We start from the raw sequence: 25,887 nt of genomic DNA on the forward strand, positions 1-25,887 counted from the left end.
GTGAAAGGAAATTATGCGTCGGTATGAAACACCAGAGAAATCCGCTACAGGGGACATCAGTTTCATTTTATATACAAACACGTACCTGTCAGAAAGGTGGATGCGAGACTCTGTCATTAAAAATTTGGTTGGAGTCATATCAGCGCTTTAAAAATATTGTGCCATATTCCGCGACTAGAATTAACACCGACAGTTAATTTCTTTGAAAGGAGAAAATTAACGTGGATAAGTAAGCTTAAATATTTTGATCTTTGTGAACGTGATTGATTAAAAACTCCGGCAACAAAGCGCTTAACAACGCTCGACCCAGAGTCATCGGCGTTCGAGCGTTGCCAAATTGCGCTGCACGTGTGGTTTTCAGTTTAGTAATACTAAATTGGATTTCATATCTAAAATCTTTCTAAATGTATCCGATTTATTTGATTTAGTACAATGCTAACAAGAAAGCAGGATAATTGTCGGCGCTGTTGTAGTATTGCATTAACCCATGCAAAACAAGGCAAATTTGTGCTAATCTTCGATGAAGCTTTTAGTGTGCCACTTGACTTAGAGGCAGCTAGCTTAGATTTCTGAAAATAAAAAAATGGCGTCCTTGTAATTTATGAGTGAACCCATGTCAAACCGACTAATTTATAGCATCTTCTACAATTCTCCTTGAATGTAAAATGGATAATAAATATTCGTGTAGGAAAAGATTTACATACGTATCTAGAAAAACCTTGAAGAAAAAGCAAATTGTGTGGATTTTATATAATTTTCATAAAATGTTTTCTAAAATAAATGAAAATACGTTATTGCGAACAGGATGTTGACCGCACCAGAATTCCTGGTCACACAGGAGAAATCTTGGCATTAATAGTATTTGGGTAGAAATAAAATATTCCGAGTTTTGGACGGGAGGATTCAAAATTATAACATCCAGAGTGCCAAAAAGTGATAGCTCGGTCCAGATAACGCGGCGACTTTATATATTACAGTATGCTTGTTATCTCGGTTAATTTTAGTGTCAATTTATACGAGGTTAATCTTATTTTATGATAATATACGTTGTCTTAATTGGTAAAAGAAACAGCGTACTTTGATAATGGCTATTAATATGGTAATATTATCACTGCTAACCCTTTTATCGGAGGTCGTCTTGCATATAACGCGATTTCGTTTTGCATTTTTCTTCATCACACGTGCTTCTTTTTCAATTATGTACATCCTCCAACGATTACTTTTTCTGCGCGATTTTTTCAATTGATACAACTGAAACAGGCTACGTAAACTGGAGTCAATCGATTATTCGAGCAATAAATATAACAGAACTTACCTGTTTTGGGCATGACCCCTCTTAAAAAATTCACAATTTAGGACGGCCGTTAAATCCTCCACTTTACAGAGACCCGATTCTTGGGCAGAAGACGATGAAATACGACTCTATAATACATTGTCGCCACCTGAAAACGATCATTAAAGATAACATTTTTGCCAAGAGCATACAGTCAGCTTTCGGAAATTGATCTATTATAATTATTACAAGTTAGAGTGCCCTCATTTTACAATAAGTGTATTGGAATAATTCGTCATAGAAGTGTCATCTGCGATTAGATAAAATCACCTTTTCATTTACTTGAGTGGTGCATTATTGTTATTTTTAGCTCCACGCTAATCTGACATTTTCCCATTTACATATCAATTTAATTTTTGAAAATGTGCTCTCGATCCGTGGTTTAAATTTGGTATTTAATGAGCAAATTAAATCCACGGAGATAATCGCAAATCACACTTCCTGCTAGTCAACTCAAATTATCTGGAAGTCGCATATGCGGTTAGAATCATTCCAGTACTTAGAATTCTTGGAGAAATCCCAAGAATCTCGGAGACCTTGAACGTTGAATAATGTCTGACCTTTTTTAAAACTAACCGGCTTGTGCGATAAGCTAGACGTCATGAGATACTTTACGTATTTAACGCGGTGTATTCTAGACAAGCGCGATTGTTGATAGGGATTTTTTTATTTGCGGCAATAAAATCGAACAGGAACGCCTCTTTTCAAACAGGAAAAACAAATGTTTACTAATGTAATGTACGTTGTTGACTGTTTAATATACAAATAATCCAAATAAGTACTTTTTTAAAACACGTCGATGGGGCATACGAACACAAACTGTATCAATGTGTCAAATTACCGTAGTAATCAGTTCGTAAAACTCAAAGGCTTCAATAGCGGCGTCATTAATTTAACAATTATTCATAATGCTAGGCCGACTATTTCGTGAGTTCATAGGTCTATCCTTGGATGGATATGCCCTTGCAGTTAACAATAATTTGCCATTATAAAATATACTTTATAGGCACCTAAACTAAATGATTTTAATTTTGGATGACCTCTACTATCCAGCACACTCAAATTAAATTTTACTGCGTTCGCCAACGTGACTTTTAGCGTATACATTACTTATAGACCTATTCATTAATAAGAGTTATTGTTTTAACAATTCGAGAAAAAATGTTTATCAGTTGAAGTTTCACATCGGTGTTAAATGGGGGAATAATGAGATATTAGGATTTTGTATTGCCAGCGACGTTGGAAATAATATTGTGATCGGTATTTTCAGTAGATATGCATGCCTCGTTGTTTTTGCTACTTGTATGAGGCCAATAAGAGCAGATTATTAATAATTGTTATAGCGTGAATTAGGGTCAAAGCCCTGCAGTAGAGAAAGTCCAAATTTGCTTCCTTTAGACTCGAAGCAGAAATTAATTTCGAGTTTTGCCCTGAGAAATAGTAGCTTGAGAAGCTAATTTGGTAAACAAATTACATCAATTATTTTGTAGAAGCACTACCTATATACTCTACATCCGACGTACCGCTTGACAACAAAAGCCGTATAAAACGTCTCTAATTGAAGTGAAGTAATGTCGGGTTATTTAAATATAAACGCAACCAAATATAATTTGACTGCTTTCTCTAATCTTCGAGCTCCAAATAATTCATCGCCATTCCTTCGCAGCATTTTATTCCATTAGGTTTGTATTTCTTGCAAAACTTGTTTCTCTTATAAATTACGGTAGGATAGAACGGCCGTACTCGGTAGAAGTAGATCGAGTTTTTTCGGCCACGCTGTATGATACTCCCAATTCTGTTAAGCTCGCCTCCTATAGGCGCTTAGCTCGCTAATAGTGACACTGAGAGCACGTTGCTATGCGGACTAAACGAATCTTCTTTCTCGCTCCCACTTAAGCATTACTTCACATGCAGGCGAACTAGCGAAAGCGGGTTACCGAGCGCACACAGTTGCCAAGTGTTAGCTTCTGTTATTCCATGTATGTAAACTTTAAAATGGTTAAACCTAATCTCGGTATAAAAAAATTAGCCACTTTCAATGGGACACTAAGAGCTACGTCGGTATTGATCTGCGTCTCTGCGACAAACTGATATTTCCGTTTGTTACCTGACAAATTCTAATAAATATCCCTGCTAGCTTAGATCGCTGATTAGCTGACACCAAGACTTCGGTTATTACGCTATTTCACTACTGGTGAAATAAATTCTTTGAGGGCAAGGTTAACTGATATTATTCTTTTTTTTGGAACCATAATAAATTTCATAATATTTTTTCTATTTCAGGCAATATCTGAGTGGACCTCATCGAACGTAGTAGAATGGATGGCCGCATTAAATCTTTGCCCGTATGTGGATATGTTCAGATGCAAAGACATAAAAGGGTCAGATCTGATCAATCTGGACCGGGAAAAACTGATTGTGAGTATTAAAGCAGAGGCACTGCCTTCTCTATATGTTTTTATACACCGGTTTCAGGAAGACTCTTTTAATTAATTAATAATACTTCGTTATTGTTTCCAGGCGATGGGGATTAAAGATGAATTCCATCAAAAAGCTATATTAACGTGCATAGATGAACTGTTAAACAAAAACGAAGATAAAAAGTCTGACTTAGGGGATATAGGTGAAAGTCCCATATCGAACGGATATCCCCATAATTTAATACAGCACAGCTTTAACTCATTAGAGAGATGTGACAAATGTAACAAATATCTGCGCGGCCTGTTGCATCAAGGGTTCATATGTCAAGACTGCGGGATGGTAGCTCATCGGACATGTACAGCAACAGGGCTACCTTCCTGCAGTCGCAGGCCTATGGATGACGGAAGAACTCCATTTTTCCAATTCAAGTCTTACTTCGGACAAGGATTGTGCAGTCAGTTCAATAGCGGCGCATCATCGCCATTACTGTTAGTAAAGTGCATAGCTGAGCTTGAAAAGAAGGCGAGGCAAGACGAATCCCTAGAACTGTATAATCTCTACAGTGCCACTCCACCGGCTGATCAAGTTAACAGTTTGGTGAAAATAATCGATACAGAATTGAACAGCTTGGATTTAACCGGATTTAGCCCGGTTGCCATTGCTGGCATAATAAAAAAGTATTTGCGAGAACTACCGGACCCTATAATTCCTGTCCAATGGTATGACAAGTTTTTGGAAGCTCAAAAGAAAAAAAACGACGAGGAGTGTACCTCCGTGCTCAAGCAACTCGTTAACGAATTGCCCGAACATCATAGGTCGACGCTGCACTTTGTTATGGCTCATTTGTGCCGAATATGTCAGATGGAGTTTGCTAGGGGGAACAAGAATCCTCCGACTGTTCTTATTCAAGTTATGTGTCACATTCTTTTGAGGCCACCATGGGATCGTATTATGTAAGTATCATACTTTTTTTACAAAACCAATGTTGAATACCTAAAAAACAAAATATTTTGACCTATCCGTTCGGATTATAATTTACGTGTTTCCATGCACGTTGGTTTGGCATCCGTTCAAGGACATTGCATAGCTTAAGTGTATCTGATAACAATTTTTTCGATAACGCTTTTCTCCGATAACAGGAATCTGTTTTAAACATAAATTAGAGTATTAAGCGGCAGACTTGACGGCAGTCGCGTTTTACATCGGTATTGTTCATATTTCGAGTGTACACTTAATACATTAAAATAACGAGTTAGCAGATGTTGATGTCATGATATATCATTCGGCTAAAATGTAATGAAAAGTGCACTAAATGTCCAGTACAGGCGAGTACAAACTCATTTATGACGTTATTAGATGATTGTTGAGCCACACCGCACATTCTGATAATAATAAATGCTATAGTTCATGCCAGCTGGCTCGGGACCAAAGTCTTCTTGACAGTTTAAGAACCTAATTCATTTCGGTAAAATTAGTTTGAAAAATCATTCGGCCAGCTATATTCACTCGCATTAAAAGTCTGAGAATGTATCGGCATCTTCAAATAGCAGAGCCAATTTTCAAATTTGTTTTTTTTTTGCGTAAATTAGTTGCATGTCGACTCGGTAAGTGTCACTATCTGTAGAAGAGATAACTTTTAAATGCAATCATGCTCAAATGATTTATTCGCCATGAAACGGTTAGTTCGAGATATCCAATTAATTTTATTTATTGCTTCTTTATTAAATTTGTAATTCACGACACATTTTATAAAGCCTTTCACTTGGTCGGTTTATTTGGTTGGAATTTTAGTATACAGTTCTTAATTTAATGGCTAATACCAATTTTGGTGAAAATAGAAATATCCCACTGAAAACGCCCGAAAACGAGGGTAGTAGGATCCCAATTCCTGAGCATAAACAAATAAAATAATCCCTTTCAGTCGAGTGTATCTTAAAAACTCTATAGGCACTTGAATGCAGATAATAAAGGAAAAAGCTAGTTGCTGGTTTTATATTTTATTTTTGGCTTGGCTCTCTATTGCTTTTTCGGCCTTCTAGCGTACTATATTATGTATTAGTTCGCATAAGACAGCTTCGTAACATTTATTCATCATTATAAAAAAACTATCTATGTACACTAGACTTTTTCTTTTGGCTTCAGACTATTAAAACTTTTTTTTTATTGCAGACAAGTTGTTTACAATACCCAAGCTCACAATAGAATAATCGAGATTCTTCTTCTGCATTGCGATTGGGGAGAAGTGGTTCCAGAATTTGCGTCAGCCCCTGCGATTCCACCGAGGAAAGTATCTGGCCTATACATGGGACGGTTAGGAGAATCCTCCTCGAGTTTCTCGGAAAAAGATAAAACGATGTTGTCCCTACAGAATGCAGAATGGTATTGGGGGGACATCAAGAGGGAGGAAGTGAATGACAAATTGAATGATACTGTGGATGGAACGTTTTTGGTGCGGGATGCTTCCAGTAAGGGCGGAGAATATACTTTGACGTTGAGGAAAGGGGGTGCCAATAAACTGATAAGAATCTGCCATAGGGATGGGAAATATGGATTTACTGAACCCTACACTTTCAATTCGGTAGTGGAGTTGGTGAACCATTTCAGAAATGTTTCGCTTTCACAATACAATACGTCCCTTAATATTAAGCTTATGTACCCAGTGAATAGGAGGAATCAAGAAGAAGAGCTGGCAAAAACTGAGAATATCGACAAGTTGGAAACCAAGTTGAAGCAAATAAGTAAGAATTACCTGGAAAGGAATTTAGAATTTGAACGTGTTTCGAAAGACTTCAACGAAACATTGCAAGACATCCAAACCAGGAGGCTCTCTCTTAACGCTTTTCGCGAGTTGGTGAATGTATTCGAAGAACAAACATTAATCCAAGAGAAATTTCAGAGCGAAGCCCAGCCGCACGAAATCAAAAGTCTAGAAATCAACGCAAAATTATTGAAGGAAAGATTAAACCTTATGAAGGCTAGTTGCGAACAACTGGAGAAAAATTTGCAGACTAGAGAGGCTCACGGTAGAACGCGGGAGAGAGAATTGACTTCACTCAAGCCAGAACTCCTGGGTTTGGGGCGAGAAAGGGACAAATATATAAGATGGCTTCAACAAAGAGGACTGCAGCAGTCAAAAATCAACAAAATAATAAAAAACGAAATAGACGATATAGACAGTATAGTACATAATGATCAAAGTACTTGGTTGATGCCCGATTTGTCACAGGAAGATTCTGCAAGATTGCTTGATAGTAAGCCCTCTGGAACATTCTTAATAAGAAAATCAAAAAACAACAACAACTACGTTTTAGTAATTGTTTGTAACAAAACTCTGTTTAAGTGCATAATATATGAGACTAATGAGGGTTTTGGTTTCGCGGAACCTTACAACATTTATCCCACCTTGAAAGACTTAGTATTACATTATGCCACGAATTCATTAGAGATACATAATGAGGTCCTAAAAACCGTGCTTAAGCACCCTCTTGGATCCCTGAGTACTACGTGCAGTCGCGAAGGTAATTACGTTTACTAAGTTACAGATTCTTTTGTGATACAAGCTGTGGTGACTATCAATTTTGTGATGAAATTTTTAAAAAATTTCTTATGCATGAATGGATAAACTGTTTATCTTCAAATTATATTTACACCTGAGACATTAATAGTTGTTATGTCTGTATTAAATCGCCATGATTTAAATTGACTGTGATAGTGAACTAAAGAAGAATTGAACGGTGGCATGCAAAGCAGGTGTGAGGGAGATTCAAAGTGTTCATAGGACAAAGGAGAAAAGTTTTTTGACAGTGAGAGTTCTCCCCATGGACAGTTTTTAAAATGATCTGTTTTAAAGTATTTTGTAACTTATAAAAGATAAGTACGCGCTTTAAAACATTCTAGATAAGATATTTGTGATCTGTGTATTTTTGTCATAACTGTGCAATTTTTAAAGGATTTCTTATTTTTTACGTCAAAATGGTAGTCATACAATTTTTTTACAGATACTGCGGTTTTACATATGAATATACAGCTGAATTAAAAACACCATCCTCTCATTTCCTGGCGTCGTATGTGAATGTCATACTTCCAATTTTACACGACTAAGGGATCAAGTACAAATTATAATTATAGTATAATATGTGATATAGTTATGTAGTTGACAATAGATCGGCACCCAGTAACCATCGAAAATTTTGATTGTTCGAATTTCTTTGATTCCTGAATTTTGTACTTTGACCCCTCCGCTTTAGCTCAATTAGAAATTTTGTTGGTAAGAATGTGCTGAAGTTGGAAGGAATTTCACAGGCTGAACAGCACGTTAAACTCTTTCAATAATTTTTTCGTTGGTTCAAGTGTTTTTAGGCAGTGCATGAGTCGAAATGAAATTCGTCTTGGTTTCACCAACCGAAATTTATGACATTCAGACGTTTCCCAATTTCAATGGAGGCTGCTGCAAATAAGCACTAGTCCAGGAAACTGAAAGGAAGGGTTTGGGTGTATCAAGACATAATGGCCATTTTATTTTTTTATATCGAATTGCTGTTTTTTTTTGTACATATTCAGACAAAAACAAATTCGCCATTATATTGTATCGTATGTATGCTTATACGTTCTGGAACTATGTAGAGAAAGATATATGTAATTCTCCAGTATTACAGGTAATTATAATTTGGATATGCCGTGACGTTTTCAGAACACGTCGCCGCTCTCCAGTGATTTAAGGCTTTAGAGCCTAAAAAAATTACATGAGTAAGCATATGAATTTGTATTTGCAACTATAAAAATAGCTGTGCTTCCTTAATTTTAGTTGTGACCATTTTTTACTATTTATATTAATTATCAATTGTTACTCTGGCTTTTTAAAATGATTTTATACTTTTGTTACTGCATTTTTAGTAACTCTGCAGTGCAGAGTTTTATCTAGAATGTATTTTTCTTATTTTGCTAACAGCTCTAATGTTTCAGTGAGATAATAAACAGTTCAGTTGCACATATGTATTACTTTCTAACTGTAATACAGGCTAACTTAACTGGCGAAGATTTTAAATGGAAAAATGGTCAACAAACAAACCTAAACTAGAACGTTTCCATTCAGATTGATGTTCAAAATAGTTTTTTGCGTATACTTCTGACAAACAATCATAAAATATTGCTGCTGTTTATTGTCAATTTGAACGAAATTGATAATAATAATACGTTAAATGCATCGAATTTCAAGAAGGAATCAACGTTTACCAATGACTTTCTGTATATGCAAGCCTGCTCTGAAAGCAAATAGACACCATTGTCCGTCTCACTAGAATTTCTTCGTTCAAACCTCAGGTTTATATTGCATGTACATTCTAGCGGAACCGTTATGGAACAAGATCATTATTGTATCAATTCAGGATATTGCATGTTGGCTCTAATGTTTTGATATTTATATAACTGTTTTTATTTCACATGAAATTCATAAATAAAACATTGATTGATAAGTTTTGGATTTTATTTTGCAATTAAGAAATTTGTAAAGCTGCTTCTAAAGTCCTTTAAAGCTCCCAGGATTTTTAATGATCACTAAAAAATGTACCTAGAGGCATAAAAAACTCCCGAAAGTAGTAATTAACTGATTATGTAAACAAAATGAAAGAAAATCCTGGGAGAAGCGGACTTACTACCGCCCTAGGAAATGCAAAACAAAAGAGGTGCTTCTAAAAAAAGATTGCACGAGTCGCTCCAAACAAATTCGGTTGTTAAGGCTAAAGCCGAATCTCTTATTAACTTCTCGAGGGACTTACGTTGCCTACCAATTTAAAAATGTATGACAAGGTACGTTTGCAAGCGATTTGTGTATTTGAGATAAAAAAAAAGTTACAGGCGCTGCCTTCTCAAAGGTATGAGGGCGTTGAAAGCCTGGTATAAGAGAAAATACCAATAATTGTTCCAACTTTAACAAGAACGCTCACATATTATGGATTATTTCAGATTTGAGAGGGTTGTAACATCGTTTGTGGGGCTGGAAACAAGGACAAAATAAGATTTGGGGTTCTGTACGGATTTAGCCAAAGCCCGAAGTTGTTTAAATTTAATTCAAAGCTTATTTTTTCATTTATTTTTTCAAATTAAAGGCACAACTTAGGTAAAGTAAATAAGAACTCTTTTAAGTTAAAAGAAACTAACGACATACGGTAAAACTTTCTGTGAAGTTTCCCATATGTAAATTGCCCGGAAGTTACCCAAACAAGGTTTTCAATGTTAAACGATGAGATCGAGAAAACAAAGACAAAGCGACCTAGTATTGAAGCTTGTGGCATGGACATGGGCAGTCTTCCCCGCCAGAATAGAGAAGGGATGTGTAAAGTGCGCAATAAGCCATACCCCACGGAAACAAAATGGTGGGTAGTAAAACAGAGTACGACGGACTCATTAAGGCCATAAATGCACCGCCAAGAAATAGCTTGGGAGACATAATTAAACATCAAACTTTAAAATGTTATAGTTTTACTTACACTAACGTAAGAAGCATGCATGATTTATTAAAGGAGTTTCGTCCGTCGGTTGTAAAGGGCAATCGAAGAACGTTGGGGACACGAAAACAAAACAAAAAAAATTCAATTTTATTAAATTATTATACCAAAGCGTATGCTGCGTAATTAGCAACACCGCACCTGTTTTTATGTCGTTTGAGCCTCATGTATCCTTGTTCTCCCCAGTGTTTTCCCCACCAGTTTTTTAATATCCAAGCATCCTTCGTATATCCTACAACGAGCATAGCGTGGTTTACGCTAAACGAGTTACACCCAGGATCGTCATAAATTCCCTTACTAAAAATATTATTAGTTAATATCCTAGGTTTTTCTAGCTCTAGGTAAAATGTGTTTGGAAAAGATTTATTCTGCTAATTGAGTCCTGATTTCCAAAATATATATTCACTTTAATGACTTCGTGATATCTTATATTATACACCTATAAACAACTTTTTAGGTCGCCCGTAAAATTATTTTAATATCCCTCGTTGTAATTTACGACCCTTTTATATCCCACAAAATATTTATTTTGGCTATTATGCATCCATAAAGCATAATAAATGGCTCAATGTTTTAACCCACTCATTTAGGCGTCTTCATGAGAGTGAGATGCTAATGAGTAGTTACAAAGTAATACTTACTGGTAAAATTGAAATGTGTGAGGAGCTGCATTAATAGACACTGCTATTGGTCCAATATTAGCAACGGCAACCTCCAATGCTCTTTCATCTCTTGCCGGCAAAACTGCCCAAGAAGTAGTATTTACAATGGCCATATGTTTGTTAAATCGGCATTTCTTTTGCTGAAAATATTGTTTGAAATAGGAAATAATCGAGCTAAATTGATCCTGAATGATACAATACACTTAGCTAGGTAACTTCCAAACAATTCAAAGGGAAATTTCAACTAGGTATCAGCATTGAAACTAGAACTATTATTGACAACAAAGTGAAGTTTAAATTAAAACAGGCATAAAGGTTATCGATTGAAAACCTCGTCCTTTAAAGTCTTTAAACGCAATAAAGTCTGATGTCTTGCGAAACCAATAATTGTACGAACTTCGACGATCTAAGCAAGGCTAGATTGCCTTTGAAACTTTTATACAAAGTATATATGTCGAGCTTCTAGCTGGACCAAAATAACGAATAGAGGGTACTAAATATACATCTATACATGCTATATAGAGGAGTTAAGCCGATTTAGCTACAACCAAGACCCTTGGGAAGCAGCTTTAAATAGGTTTCAGACAAAAAGGTTTTAGCCTGTTCCTCACTGAAGGGAACAATGTTAAGAAGCACTTACCGCTGATACATAAGGATAGTCGCTGTAAGCCATAAGTCCTCCAGATTTTTCCAAATAATGCAACGTATTTCTTAATGACCCTCCCGCGCATCCATAATTTCCAGACGTAACACTGCAATCAACTAACTGTTGAGCGCTGGAGAAAATTTATAATAATGAAGTAGATAATTTATTCATAATTATTCAAAATGCAAACCTTAACGGCACTAATTTGTTAGTCTGCTTAAAAATCTGGCCCTGAAGCACTCCGGCAATGCTGAAGGCATAACAAGATCCGCAATCCTTTTGATTGTAAGTTGGAGTAACAAAACCTTTATCAATCCAGCTAACTTCATCTGGAATGTGGTGGTATTGGTGGTAAAAGTCACCCACGATGTCCGAATCAATTTTTCTATGCCTGCTTTTAGTTAATTTTACCATTTTTTGGAGGTAGGTTTGATGAGTCTAAAATAGGAAAATCCCTAAGTATGCAGTAAAATAAGTAGTTTGCTATATACGGTGTGTCCCACTTAAGGCTTATATTTTTCTTATTTTTAGAGGTAAATAAATAATTTTTGGTACACTTATAGAGCTCCATAAAATGCATATTTTACGATTTTTAGCATACGCAAAATGCCATTTTTATGGCATTTTTGTTTTCAAAGCGACTTCTTTAATATTCGCGTTAGAGATATCGAAAAAAGTTGTTTAGAATATTTTTTTAAACCTGTATATCGATTTTCATTGAAAAATTCGAATTTTTAGTTTCTTAATTATATTGTGTAAAATTTCTTAAACTGGCTCTAGGATTTCTTTTAATTCTAATATGTATTATAATTATTTGTACTAGTAGGCCATGAATGCAAAAACTATGGAAACAAAAACAATTGAATTTACAGTTTAATAAGCAGATGCTCCGTTATTTAAACACAATAATTGTTATCTTTCAATTTTTTTATTTGAATTTTTCGATGAAAATCGATATATAGGCTTAAAATAATACTCTAAACAACTTTTTCAAATAACTTTTTTCGATATCTCTAACGCAAAGCTAAATATTAAAAAAGTCGCTTTGTTTTACGGCATTTTGCGTATGATAAATGTCGTAAAATATGCAGTTTATAGAGCTGTACAAGTGTACCAAAAATTATTTATTTACCTCTAAAAATAAGAAAAATATGAGACTGCACTAATCTTAAGTGGTACACACTATAAATCATATGCTTCATAAAGGCTTTTTTATAAAATTACGTTACTCTTTTGTTCGTTTTTTCAACACACTGTAAACTTATGTGCAAGGTGTCCCAAAGTGCAATATCGAAACTTATTTAATTACTTGTTCTACGTTGAAAAGTAATATAGTTTGTTATCTGAACTATATTCAAAAATTCTACGTTACGAAAATATTACGCATTGAAGTTTATATTTGAAATGAGAAGGGGACTGTAGACAACTTGGGAAGTTGTGCTGTGACGACTCCTAAAGAAAGGGTACATTCTATTTGAGGGTTTCAACAAAGTTCAGTCATTTGTAGACAAAAAAATCTCTTCAATAAAATACTCCTCTATCCCATAATAATATTAGCAAATGAAAACAAGTACCCCTAAATTACACTTATTTATTAATACTTGCGTATTAACAAATAATTAAATATTAGCGATTATGAGAGTAATATTGACCGATATGAACGAATGTAAATTAAACTATTAAACATTATTTATGTAATTTTTGCATTTATAAATAGAGTTTCGGTTACATACCAAGCTTGTAGGCAGCATCCCTTAATAATAATTAATAATTTGTTTTATATTGTGATAAAAACTTGCAACTCGATCCTTATTGGTAAATTCTCGCTTCTCCATGTTAATAGCAAATTTAAACAATTGCTATAACATCAGTCTAATTTTGAGAGATGAAATAAATAACAAGCTTCAAGTCATGGCAATGTTGGCCTGAATGTATTAAGCTATAACTTTACAATCAAATTTATTTGTGACTGTAGGCAGCGATAATTCAAAGAAAATTTTCCATTTCCTAATATTATTTTGGGACAGAGGAAGTCCCAAGTATGGTCAATTTCCAGTAGAACAGATTCTCCAGCAATTTGCGATTTTTCGAAAAAAACAATAGGCACAATATTAAAATTGTCAGAAAATTGAGCAGTTTCCACGACCGTAGCCGGGATCCAGCTAGCAGAAAATCGTCGTAATGTGATCCAATACCTGCCTGGTAATATGAATCTAACGATTTCGATTCCTTTACCATGATATTTTTTTTGCCTTTTTAGCGGCTGTACCCTAATGTAATTACGGAACATCAAAAGATCAAATTGACAAAAAATCGCTGGAACTTAATTTACGAAATGAAGAGGTGCGTTGCTGATTGAGAAATTGTATTAAATGGGCCTCGAGGAGATCAGTGACTCGTTATACTACTTAATGAATTCAGGTTATTGATAAAACGCTCGATAAAAGCTAAAAATATACGGAAATTCCAAGTGTAGGAAGGGATAGCATGTCTATATCTCCATTGTACGTAACTGCTTATTGTCTGCAGACGATTAATATAATATTCAATCGTTAAGAATTTAAATGAGGTATTCGTAAAAATTAAATACTGCCAGTGAGATCCATACAACTATAATTTGAGTACTTATCTTGAAAGGCACAATTTTCAACAATACTATATTATTGTAAGTACACTTTTAAGTTGTTTAATGAGCCATATTTCATAGCATTTAATCCCCAACGTTACGCACTTTAACGATTCCTATTTTGCTTGCACATCTAAATCTCATAAAACCATTTCAGGCTTAAATTACATTTCAGCTGCACCAATTCGTCGATAATTAAGCATGGCTAGTGATGAAAATTTACCGAAATGCAATTTTGAAGAGATTAATAGAGCACGAAATGATCCCAACATATTGGTTATTGACGTGAGAGAACTGACAGAGTTGCAGGAAGTAGGTCATATACCTGGAGCTATCAATATACCACGTAAGGTTCTACTATACCTTCGCTTTTAAGTGCGATGAAGTGTGATAAAGAGTGATGAAATGTAGTGAAATGTGATATTATGAGTAACTTTTTGAGTTATTAGTACGGATGATTCCTGAGGCCTTAGGATCAGAATTTTCAAATACAATGTTTGTGGACAAGTATCGTGTAAAGAAGCCTAGTAAATCTGACGCTCTTATATTTAGCTGCAAATCTGGGCGTAGAAGCGAGATGGCCCAAAAACAGGCAATCACTTTGGGATACTCTGAGTAAGTATGCATTAAGGATGTTACTTAACACGCCCTTACCAATTACACTAAATTTTAGCGTCAAGAGCTATAGTGGAGGATGGTTAGATTGGGAACAGCAAGTTAAAGCTCATACTCACCAAGTCGGCTAAATTATTATCTTTAAGGAAATAGGAATGCAATCCTTTAGCCGCTTCTTCATTGTGCCTTTTAATTTTCTCAACATTAGATAGCCACGTTTCCTTTTTAAACGGGTCGTGATGGTCATTGTAGGTTTTGTTAAATCTGTTCTAAAATAAACGTTTTTCCCTTTAGGCTCGTTTATCTGCCTGCTATATGACGAAATGCAAAAACTGAGGATAAATACAAAAGTTACAGAAAATGAAACAAATTCCTGACAAACTGGTGAATGCGTGAGTTATTCCTTAAGATTTCTCAATAAAATCAACAAATTTCAGCAGTTGAAAAAGTCGCATATTTTTGTACTCAAAAATTTTCTCTGAACGTACCTTAAACTCGTTCCACTCTTTGTCTGCGTTATCAAATTCGGAAAAGCGGCTATAAAACAGCTGACAATAACAATTTTCAAAGATCAAAATCCAGAGACACAGTTGATAGCAATTCATTATAAGTTTTTGAATCACTTAACACCAATTGTATCAATTAGTAATAATATGTGGCATTAACTGCTGACACTTTTGTTACAATACGGCGATCCGTTGTTGTCTAGTCAGCAATTTTATTGAAGAGCATTATGACTGCATAATACATGTGTAACAATTGGTCGAATTTTCACATAAGTTCTATGAAAATACCAACAATACAAAATAATAAATTTTTAAATAATGTCATAGTCTAGGGTCGACGTGCTCAACTCGAATTATTTTATCAAAATTAACGTATATCTACAAAACTATCGGTTAAGGTTTCTTGCGAAGTCCCGGTGTATCCAGACACGTGTTTTCCGGTTCCGAACAGTCTGGCTATCAATTTGGCGTTAATCACAGCTTAGAGCTTTGGCTGTAATTAGTGTGGTTCTGGGTATATACAGAAATCCAATGCGCAAAACGCCCTTTGGTTTGGGAAATGGGAATGTTTTAGAAGTAATATTGCAGCTAAACCCAAGTTATTAACGCAAACTACGTAAGTTCTTTTCACGACTTTAAAGATATAATTGGAAATTTCCTCATCTCTCAAATTTCAAACAATGACGTCTCTTGATGACTGCATGCTTTTGGAGAAACAATTATCACTGCCAATGGTAGTAAATTATTGAGTGTGACATCTAGTGTGAACTGTTAGTTGGCACGTAGTCAACTGAAACTCCTAAAATGACTAATTTAATGTTTCAGTCGATACAGCGGGTTGGAAACCCTGTCCTATGAATCGATTAGATTTTGCCGACCTCCCCAGATAGTAATAAATTAAAAAGCGGTGCTAAATAAGTAAATGGGATATTAAAATATGCTCATGAGGTGGGAAATGAAGTCATGGCTACAATACTTGTTAATCAATCAGGGCAAGACTTGCAAAACTTTATTTATTTAAATGTATTTTCAGCGCAAGAACACCTCGGATAGTGGTACCTGTTTACCCAGATTGTAAATGGAAATATTGTGCATGCGTGTATCCATAAATACGGTAGAGAGGCTTTAACTTATGTGAATTCATAAATAGATTACTGCGTAAATTGCATGGCCTTGTGAGGAATGTTGTTCTTATAAAATTAAATGTGAAAATATTTGAATGCAGGGAAAAGACCTGTCTTACACAAGCTTTCCCTAAGTTCTATAGGTATTTCGAAAACCTTCAACGTTTGGATTAAAATAAATTGGGATAAATAATCGAAATTCGATCTCAGAAATCTGTGAAAAATTTTGTACTTACTTGTTAGCGACACCCTCCACATCTCAAGCATTACAGGTTTCAATTTGCAACTCCAGCGTTTTTCCTTTCAGTCATATCCATTTGGAACACCTCGGGTTAGAGGTATTTCATCGAAGGTGTTTGCTCTTGCTTATCACTAGTGCTGCAGCATTATGGTTCCTAACCACATGCTTGAGTGTTGGCTTCAAACTCCAATTTGACATTATAGAGTTGCTGATTAAGGTCTCTTCCAAGAATGCTCCAACGAAGGCCCTTGTCGTCTGTTCTCAAGGAGTGTTACAAGAAAAACAATTATGCATATAAACAATATTTAGGTTCCGTCTAAGACAAGAATATGGGATATCTTAGCTAATGCAGACTTAATTTGATTAAAGCAGAGTATTCGCAACAGAAACAGATAAGCGCGATCTGCGCGCGCAGCCGTTGCCTATCTCCAGTGCAAAAGTAGAGTTCCCACTAAATCTGTTCGTTATTACGCTGTTGAGAGCGAGCGCAGCGCTAACTTAGCCGTCTATGTCCGTGACATTGTTATTGGAGAAAAATCAGTTGCTTTCGTGCTGTTGAGTTGGCATAGCAAGCCGACGCGGTTTGTCTTTACTTATCGAATCCTCGGTGCGCGATTCATTAACAACATTATGCTATCATAGTCGGCTAAGTCTGGGATAAACCTGCGTGAGGCCATATTTTTGTGCGCATCAATAAAATTTAAAAATATGGCCGAATCGGGGATTGACTTAGGTTATGACCTGTCGGCTCTTCTGACTGATGATTTCGATATCGAAAGTGCCATAGATTTTGACGACTTACTAGGAACACCAAAAAATCAGGAATATTATGAGTTAACATCGAAAACTATGCCAGTCTCAGAAAGGTGAGCAGTGCCAACATTGTTCTCAGCTGATTCCCACCGCAACATAGTGACATTTCTTCGCGGAACTTTTACTTTAGACCTCGACTCGTGAGCAAATTGTGGATCGTTCACTTTCACAAGCAAGTTGATTAATTATGCTTTGGCCGCCAAATTTAGCTGATAACCATATAAATTACTGCCAAGTAATATGAGGTCATAAGACTATTAGTTATTTAACTCGGGACAAACAAAATAATACTACTAAGGTCCTCTGAGTCTGGAGATTTCGCACGTAACATGTAAGGAGCCACGAGAATTCAACATAAGCAACACACTTTCTCAACGGCTATGTTGGTTCCGGGTCCTCGTCAGAGATAATAAATGGAAAAATAAAGTTAAACGGTGCTATTTAGAAAAAAAAACAAATATTGGGTGTCGCTAAAACATATTAATATGTTTAAATAAATATCCTACTTACGAGTGACCAGTTTATATAATTAATAAATCTTAACATCTTCAGTAAAGTTTCTGAGGATGATTATTGTCTGGCTTAAACAATTTATTTACGTTATATATTTATAGAAATATGCGTCTTAGGCGTCTCGAAACCAACTCCAAATTGCTTTATCTAACATGCTACCAATATAAAATTTCACTTAACACGAGTTTATTTGAACTTATAAATTAGTATCACCAGTAATTTTCACAGAAATTAGCAAAAATTGTAGAATTAGCAAAAACCATAAAAAACTATAAAGTATTTTAGTTTTTTATAGTTCTAAATCTTGTTATAGCTAGAATTATATAACATTTAGTAGCAACAAGACGTGCAATTGCTCAAAAAATATAGCGCAGTATACAGGGTGTCGCAAAGAGAACCTGTTATTATTATACATATATGTACGTGTTGTAAAATGTTGTTCAATGAACTTTGACATAAATCCTCCACCCAAAGCACAAAAAAATCATATAAATGTAAATTCACAAATATTTCGTTACCGAGATACAGAGTGCTAAAATCCTTAAGTGACTCAATATTTTCCCTACAGCTCTTAAGGTTAGCCGGTTATTTATTTTTTTTAATTTGGCTGCCTACTAATCTTAAAGGCACAAATGATGGGCTGTTTCAGTTGATGTTGAAACTCTATATGGTCAGAGTTGTTATGGGGTATAAAAAATTGGTAAAAATAGATGAGTACTTGAGCACAATTTTGAATTAAATATCTTCCTCATATTGTATATCGGTAGGAAAGTATCTGCGGACTTCTGTTTATATAATTTTTTTTGGCGCTTTTGAAAGTAACATCTGTCCTAGGATACTCTGAGCAACATCCTGCATGTACAGGATTTCAAATGTCGGTGTAACATAAACAGCTAAAATGGTTTAAAATTTTGAACATACGCTTCTCATTAAAATTTACTCATTAAGTGTAAAAATCTACAGAGTGATTTCTTTTTTTTTATGTCATTTCTCTTCATTTCGTTGTCTCGGTCACGCTCGCATTTGCCACATAAAAATTTTTGGTTATGCTTTTTGAAAACTAATTCATTTAAAAAACATTCTTTTCTATATTTATTTGTCTCAAATGCATGCCTTCTCCATGTAAATTTACAAATAAAAGTGAATTTTATTAAGAACGCCACCCTGTAGATTTTATTAACGGTTTGTAAATCCTAGCCATGTCGATTTTGACATGTTGTTTTTTTAAATATTCAAAATCACAGTAGAAGTTACTATTTTAAGACTGTGAGCTCATTTTCTGGCAATGGAAATACACATTTTATAGTTATTTTCCTAGCAAACATCAGCGGCCTACACCACTGGTTTTTGCCGCGGAAATATTAACGTGATAAGGTATAATTTCATTAGCGTCATTTATGCCGCGGCAAAGCCGCTTGCCGCAGAAATCGTGCCGCATTGGCAGCCCAGTTTGCTGTAGCTCTTTCATTAGGTGTTAAAAATTAATACATCAGACGTACATACAGAGAGATCATTTAAATTTCATATCTAGTCAGCTGTAAGGTCTGTTGAACAAGAGAACGTATGTCGATACAAGTAAATAGGGCAACATAACCTCACTCTGTTCCTTTATTAAAAATTAATTTTAATGACATTTTGCGGCATATGATCAAGTTACGACCTACTTTTTATCGTTTCTTTCTCTTGTGTAAAATTCCACAGCTGGCTAGATATGAAAATTAAATGATCTCATAGTATATGGGTATTGAATGTTAGTACTTACTTAGGTAGCGTGTTCCGTTCGGATACCACGATGACTATAAATAAATTTAAAAGTGAAAGTTTTGATTTTGGGACAACACTTATAACTAAATATGTATTTATATATGGAAATTTCGTTGATATATATATATACCTGAACAGCTGTGGGGTACCTGATGAATCAATTGTTATCTCAACTCATCGAAAATAGCAGTGTATTTTCAGCATGTCAGCAAATACTGTATATAGCACATATTTGCTAGAGGAAAAATTAGACACTCGTGACTGAATTAAATGCTAGTCTTACAACACTTCGCAAAGAAAAAGATGAGTCTCGCGATGATATTATATGCAAATATTGCCTACCTACATTTACACGGCCACTAATTAAAATAAGGATTAAAATTACAGTTGTGGTGTAAATTGCCCCTGAAAATTCGTTTACGTTAGGGACCTACTTGATTAATGAGATACTATTACATTATAATGGTATACGATATAAAATTGCTTTTGGCAGATTTCTCGAAACCGCGTAATCTGCGGCAATTTATTCACAATTTTCTCGTACAGTTAAAGACATGTTCTGAATACAAACTACAGAATATATTACGTTATAACTAAAAAATGTTCCGGCTTGATAAACGAACGGAAAACTAATTAAAGGGAGTACTTTCATCAGAACTGACACAACAAACTTTAATAATAGATCCTTTCTAATGCTATAACAATTAAATGCCAACACATTAATTCAATTACCCAAAGTAACGACAGCGCAGCTTAAACTGTCATAATGCGCCCCATGCCTGCGTATTGTATTAAATGACGTTATATAAGACAGACATTTTTAATGGAGAAGAAAATCAATTATTGACGCAACAGTTGCTAACCACCTTGAAATATTAGGATGAATATCTGGAAGTTTTTACCTAAACCATAAAATACTTGAAAATAGAAAGTGATAGTTAGGCCACCAATAAATTTATTATAGCGTTTAATTTGCATGGCGTGTCGCCAGATAAGTGTCTCTTGGCTAGTGAAATATCCATTGTAAATCTCTATTATAGTATTTTCCTGCATTTAGAAATCTTGATTTTAACAATTTGGATATTGTTTTGGCATACATTCAAATAATATGACTAATGGTATTTTTAATACAGCCCAATGTTTAAAACCGAGCTAAGATAGAGAGTGAGGTAGTGGATACTGGGGAAGTACATTTTGTTATTCTCGTTATCGTGGTTACCACTGATTGCGTCAGACTCTACAGAGGGAAAATAGAATTATGAAGAGGCAATTTACAAAATCCTATATTGATTTTAGTGCTTTGGGCTCGAAGGGCATATTACCAGTGATTTTATAGAAGAAAAAACAGAATTTTCTGATTTACGTTTAAATCCACTTCATGGATGCTGAAGTAGCCGTGTTGTATAGCCTAGTGGCATTAACATTGAATTTATCTTTGATTCAAAAATGGGGAGAATTGTTTGTAGTTCTAGTTCAAGTAATTAATATCAGCTAAAGTTCAACAATCTCAGCTTTAGTCAAAAGACGTGAAAAATATTTGTGTTTTTAAACGTATTTATTAAAACTGCTAACAAATAGATAAATAAATTATCACTCAGGGGCCCATTACGCTCATGCGTGACTGCGTTATAAATATTCGACATTAAACTCTGTTGGGATTTTAATTGCCATCGCTAAAATATATAAAATGCAGACGATACTGAATCTAACAATGCTAAATCACACAAACGAAAAAATACATTACGGCCCGCAATGGTTGTATTCAGCAGTTCTCACTTCAGTAAATACGATTTTAGAGTTAAAGTTTAATTAAACGCATAATAAATTTGATAACGCATGTAGTTACTAGCTATAAAACGTGAAACTACATACATTCCGATTAAAACATGTTGATCAAGTAAATATTTTAGTATGCAAAGGCTCTTCTTGTAATTAATCAGAATCCAGGAAAATTATTTTTTGAATAATTGTTTTTCAATTACTTAAAAAAAGCCTTTTAATATAGGGTTAAGCATCTGTCTCTTAAAAAATGTACTAATAAGGCTAAAAAGACAGTGTATTTGTCTGAGTGAAGGAATCTCTATCAATTTTGTTAAATCAAAACTAACATAATGTTAGCAGGGTATCTGCTGTGTAGAAAATAATGAAGTACATGTAATTAATTATTATAATTATTGTAAATTTTAAATCATTTACGAGTTATTAACAACCCATAATTTAGTAAAAACGTAAATAATCATCTAAACTCTCTTTCATATGACACAGTCCGTTAGGGCTAAGTTCTTAATAAGCTGCTAACTTGAACTACAAACTAATTTCCATGGAAACGTTGACATAAAGCTTTACTATTGGACAAATTCTTTGCTTCCTCATAATTTGACCTCATAAGGAAACCGTTGCATGCATGAGGCGGCTGCTCTGATTGCTTTTCTGTTCAGTTTGGAATAAAGTTGACATAAAGTTTAACACAAAAGTGAAATAAAGCATGTTCGCTTTGTCCCCGTTTGAGTAATTTGCTGCCATTTTGACAAACTCATTTTACACAGAATTTCACTTGCAAATCATCTTTGACACTTAGAATAGTGAGTACGAGCTGCACTGCAAACACTGCGGGGCGGAAGAGGAATCCTCATCCCACACCCCAGGAGTCTTCAATAGGCGGGCAGACTTTAGACATAGTGTTTCTAGAGCCGCCTTTAACGTCCTGGAGGAACTTTAGACCCTTGAACCGGATAGAATAATCTTTCTTCGTAAAGAAGACGGGAAGTTTTACGAACAAGGAAGGGGCCACATGGAGTGAAAACAGGTGGATTGGCGAGCAAAAAGGACTGTCTAATGAGTCAGATTTTATAAAGAGTAAAGAAATGTTTTAGGCCTTTTGTGCTCAGTAACGTTCAGACTGGTTGAGTAAGATCAGAGTCACGAAGATATATGTATGTATGATAGAGCAAAACGGCTTTTTGCTGGTATTCTTTTTATAACTTTTCAAGGCGAATTTAAAAATATTTAGTTTCACAAATTGAGGTAATTCAATTTTCAGATGAATGACTGCTACTCCGCCTAGAATCATTTTGATTTTGGGTTTGCTTAATTTGCTGCATTTGTAAAACACATTACGTAGGAACTTTTAGCATTAAGTAGAACATATTTAATTCCCGATAAGTGCGAGCTACAAATTTGTCAGTAACTTTTGTCACCAACAAATTAATTATTACTGTTTCACGAGTAGGTTTACTACTAAAATTGTGGACATTTACTTGTCATTACAAGTACATGTACACTTGTATGTTTGTTAAACAATGGTGTCTAAATAAATATTTTGCCAGCATTTTCAAACTTTACTAGCGTAACTAACATATTTATATCTTTAGGAAGAGAGCCCATCCAGATGTCTAACCAGGTATTGGTTTTTTGTATAGCACTTTATTTTATTAATTGTTAATCTTTGCCATAATGAAGCGGTATTAGCTAAATGAAATGTTAATATTAAAATTCATAACAATTTAGTGAGTCATAAATTAACAAAGATAATGTTCCAACAAAAGGCATCACTATCCACATGTAAAGTTTATGTAGAAAATGATGATCTACCTACACCTGAATTTAATCTAATTTTAACGGAAAATATCCAGAAGCATTTCCTAGTTCATTGACGAAGCTTTATAAATAAAATTTCTGGTAAAACAAGGTAATAAATTAAAAATAATTCGAGTGAAAACACAAACGAAAACGATCCAACTTATTTAAGCGTTAAACAACATGTACCTTCCGCAAAAGAGTCTCGAATAAAAAAAATAATGGCCCCAATTAATTTCCTGTAAGGGAGGCGGATTTCGCAAATAAAAATTCGTTTCAATACTCATTGAGTTAAAAACGTGAAGGCAATTTGGGACATCCCTAAAAGAGATTTTTTTCCGTACGAAATGATTTTTCCTTGTTTTTTGAAGTGTTCATTATTACCGAATTCTGCAAAAACTAAAACATCAAAAAATGGCCTCTTTTCTCTATTAAAAAAATCTCATTACCAGTTCAGCGGGGTTGTTTATCGGCCTAAACATCACAAAAACATTCCTTTTATATATGCGAGCTCGTTAGAAAGAGTGTATTTGTATATAAGCACCAGAAACGTCACGAAACATATTAAAAAATAAGTCTATTATTAGGTACACCTGAAATAACACCTCTCCTTAGACTTCTGATTACTTGCCAAAATGAACCAATAAATGTAATATGCCTTTTTACGCCAAAACAAGTGTATCATTTTAAAACCATACTGTCCAAAGCGCCGACAAAATATTGAATTTTAATGGACCTATTTTCGAAAACTATATAACGCCCACCAAAAAATCTGGCTTCACTTTTAAATTATGTGCCAGCCTTGAAACTATATGTAAAACGCTATAATTACCGTTATACTGCACATTTTTGTGTCTAAGCCTTATTTTCGACGCATGTTTAACAAGTAAATAGTACATCTTGCTTAAGATAACGTCGCGCATCCAGAGATAACCGCAATCTGGTTCAGTAAGGCCATATCCAATACTCTGTCGAGTTCCTCTTTTCTTTTGTCTCTCTCTTTCTAAATCTCATTAAAATGTTGTAGAGAAGGTTTTGTGCAATGTCCTAAGAATTCAAGCTGTTTTTCCAACACGACGAAATTTCACTTAAGGTTAGGCAAGTAATTAACTGTTAAAGGCTATATTTATTTATCCTTGGCTAAAAACCTGTCAAATTGGTTTTATAAATGAAAATGCTTATTTTGATCTTGCAAAAACAAGTAGAAAGCTCACTCAACAGATGATTTACGTTTTGTATCAACGCACATGTATTTTTGATATTAGTGGTTTTAATGACTGGCTCAGTATGAGTCAGATTGATAAGCTCGCACAAAGAGTATCAGGAACAGTACAAATTAATCTTTCAGTCCGGCATATATGGCATGTTTATGACTGAATAATAGCCCCCATCTCCACAAATCTGATATTAATCGCATAAAATTGCCTTCCTGAACGGGACGAACGAAAACTGAGAACGTCCCGGTTAGAAAACGGCTCGCCATTTTCAATTAAAGCCTAAATTGCAAAAAGCCGGGAAATTTTATTCTAGTGGAATGTCAGAATTAAATCTCCTGCCCTACTGAACATGCAAGGGAATCCGGAGCTGTCGACAATGTCAAGGCTCGCACACGTGTCTGGCCTGCTAACAGCTACAATCCTTTTGATGAAGCACCCCTTACATTTCATTAATTTGGACACATGTGTTGGCAGTTAATTTAGGCCAGATTGCTGGGCGACATGCAGCCTGTCCTCGTATAGGTCATACGTCGGGTTAATTAAATTTTGGCCTATGCCGATACATACATATGTGGTCTGACCAAGTATGCATGTGGAGCCATAATCGATGGTTCGTAGAATAACAAAAAATATTCTCCCAAGTATGCGTAGAAGCACGCTCTACGGAGGTATTTGAAAAAAAGTGAAATTTTGGACAAAAAGTACCCCCCCCAATTAAGATAATCGAATTGCCCTTTGGTCTAAATTGAAATCCTAACTGAATGGGCATATAAGTACGTAATTTATAAACCTCTAATGCAAATCAATTGTGCAAAATGTCCTTACTACCACCCTCTAAACCAAAAAAATCCTTAAACCGCCATATTCTCAATTATAATTTTTAACTTGAAAACTGGTTGTTCGAAAAATCTGAAAAAAATCACACGTATATAGAAAACCCTCACGTATTCGCCACATTTTTCCATTTTTTCCCTGCTAATTCTAATTTAAAAACGATTTTTTAAATTTCAAAATGGAATAACTTTTCCCAAAATGGGCTACAGATCCATTTTTTCTTCTAATGATGGACATTTTTAAGGCAAATCTAAGTGTACATAAAATATGTCACTTTTTAGGCTCTGCCATATTAAAAAATACAAAAAATTTAATTTTTTGGCATTTTTTTCAATACCGAATTAAGCACTTCGGAATAAAACGCGATAAATAGATACTATTGGATTATAAAAAATACATCAAATGCCTAAAAAAGCCGAAATGCTTAATTGGGTATTGAAAAAAATGCAAGAAATTTAATTTTTTGCGTTTTTCAATATGGCACAGCCTAAAA

At 34.7% G+C, this 25,887-nt stretch overlaps 4 protein-coding genes across 6 annotated transcripts in view; 3 read left to right on the forward strand and 1 right to left on the reverse strand.

Annotated features, from left to right (window-relative positions):
* Pi3K21B (phosphatidylinositol 3-kinase regulatory subunit alpha) overlaps positions 1-9,225 on the forward strand; it is a 56,208-nt gene extending 46,983 nt beyond the window's left edge. For all 3 annotated transcript variants that reach the window (XM_066402742.1, XM_066402743.1, XM_066402741.1), the window contains 3 exons: positions 3,617-3,751; positions 3,854-4,707; positions 5,924-9,225. In XM_066402742.1, the coding sequence (XP_066258839.1) occupies positions 3,617-3,751; positions 3,854-4,707; positions 5,924-7,289 (2,355 nt within the window). In that variant the 3' untranslated portion in view covers positions 7,290-9,225. The remainder of the gene's footprint in view (positions 1-3,616; positions 3,752-3,853; positions 4,708-5,923) is intronic.
* Positions 9,226-10,335: 1,110 nt separating this feature from the next.
* On the reverse strand, positions 10,336-15,973 carry CtsL4 (Cathepsin L4). The gene is made up of 6 exons (XM_066403005.1): positions 15,295-15,973; positions 14,926-15,075; positions 11,756-12,003; positions 11,560-11,695; positions 10,899-11,059; positions 10,336-10,554 (listed from the first exon to the last, which is right to left on the reverse strand). The coding sequence occupies exons 1-6, from the start codon at positions 15,409-15,411 to the stop codon at positions 10,359-10,361; spliced, it is 1,008 nt and encodes a 335-aa protein (XP_066259102.1). The 5' UTR covers positions 15,412-15,973; the 3' UTR covers positions 10,336-10,358.
* Positions 14,393-15,099, forward strand: LOC136417340 (rhodanese domain-containing protein CG4456-like). The gene is made up of 3 exons (XM_066403012.1): positions 14,393-14,537; positions 14,641-14,806; positions 14,865-15,099. The coding sequence occupies exons 1-3, from the start codon at positions 14,393-14,395 to the stop codon at positions 14,935-14,937; spliced, it is 384 nt and encodes a 127-aa protein (XP_066259109.1). The 3' UTR covers positions 14,938-15,099.
* Positions 15,974-17,185: 1,212 nt separating the features above from the next.
* The window catches only part of Mitf (transcription factor Mitf), a 48,623-nt gene continuing 39,921 nt past the window's right edge, over positions 17,186-25,887 (forward strand). Inside the window, exon 1 of the mRNA XM_066403002.1 lies at positions 17,186-17,543. Within this exon, the coding sequence (XP_066259099.1) occupies positions 17,386-17,543 (158 nt within the window). The 5' untranslated portion in view covers positions 17,186-17,385. The remainder of the gene's footprint in view (positions 17,544-25,887) is intronic.

The sequence above is a fragment of the Euwallacea similis genome, chromosome 27 (genome assembly GCF_039881205.1).
Source record: "Euwallacea similis isolate ESF13 chromosome 27, ESF131.1, whole genome shotgun sequence".
Taxonomy (NCBI): domain Eukaryota; kingdom Metazoa; phylum Arthropoda; class Insecta; order Coleoptera; family Curculionidae; genus Euwallacea; species Euwallacea similis.

Coding starts and splice junctions, on each gene's coding strand:
- CtsL4 (XM_066403005.1), bottom strand. CDS start 15,411: ATGAATTGCTATCAACTGTGTCTCTGGATTTTGATCTTTGAAAATTGT. Junction 11,696..11,755: donor AACAAATTAGTGCCGTTAAG/GTTTGCATTTTG, acceptor AATTTTCTCCAG/CGCTCAACAGTTAGTTGATT. Junction 10,555..10,898: donor CACACATTTCAATTTTACCA/GTAAGTATTACT, acceptor TAATATTTTTAG/TAAGGGAATTTATGACGATC.
- LOC136417340 (XM_066403012.1), top strand. CDS start 14,393: ATGGCTAGTGATGAAAATTTACCGAAATGCAATTTTGAAGAGATTAAT. Junction 14,538..14,640: donor TGGAGCTATCAATATACCAC/GTAAGGTTCTAC, acceptor TTGAGTTATTAG/TACGGATGATTCCTGAGGCC. Junction 14,807..14,864: donor ATCACTTTGGGATACTCTGA/GTAAGTATGCAT, acceptor ACTAAATTTTAG/CGTCAAGAGCTATAGTGGAG.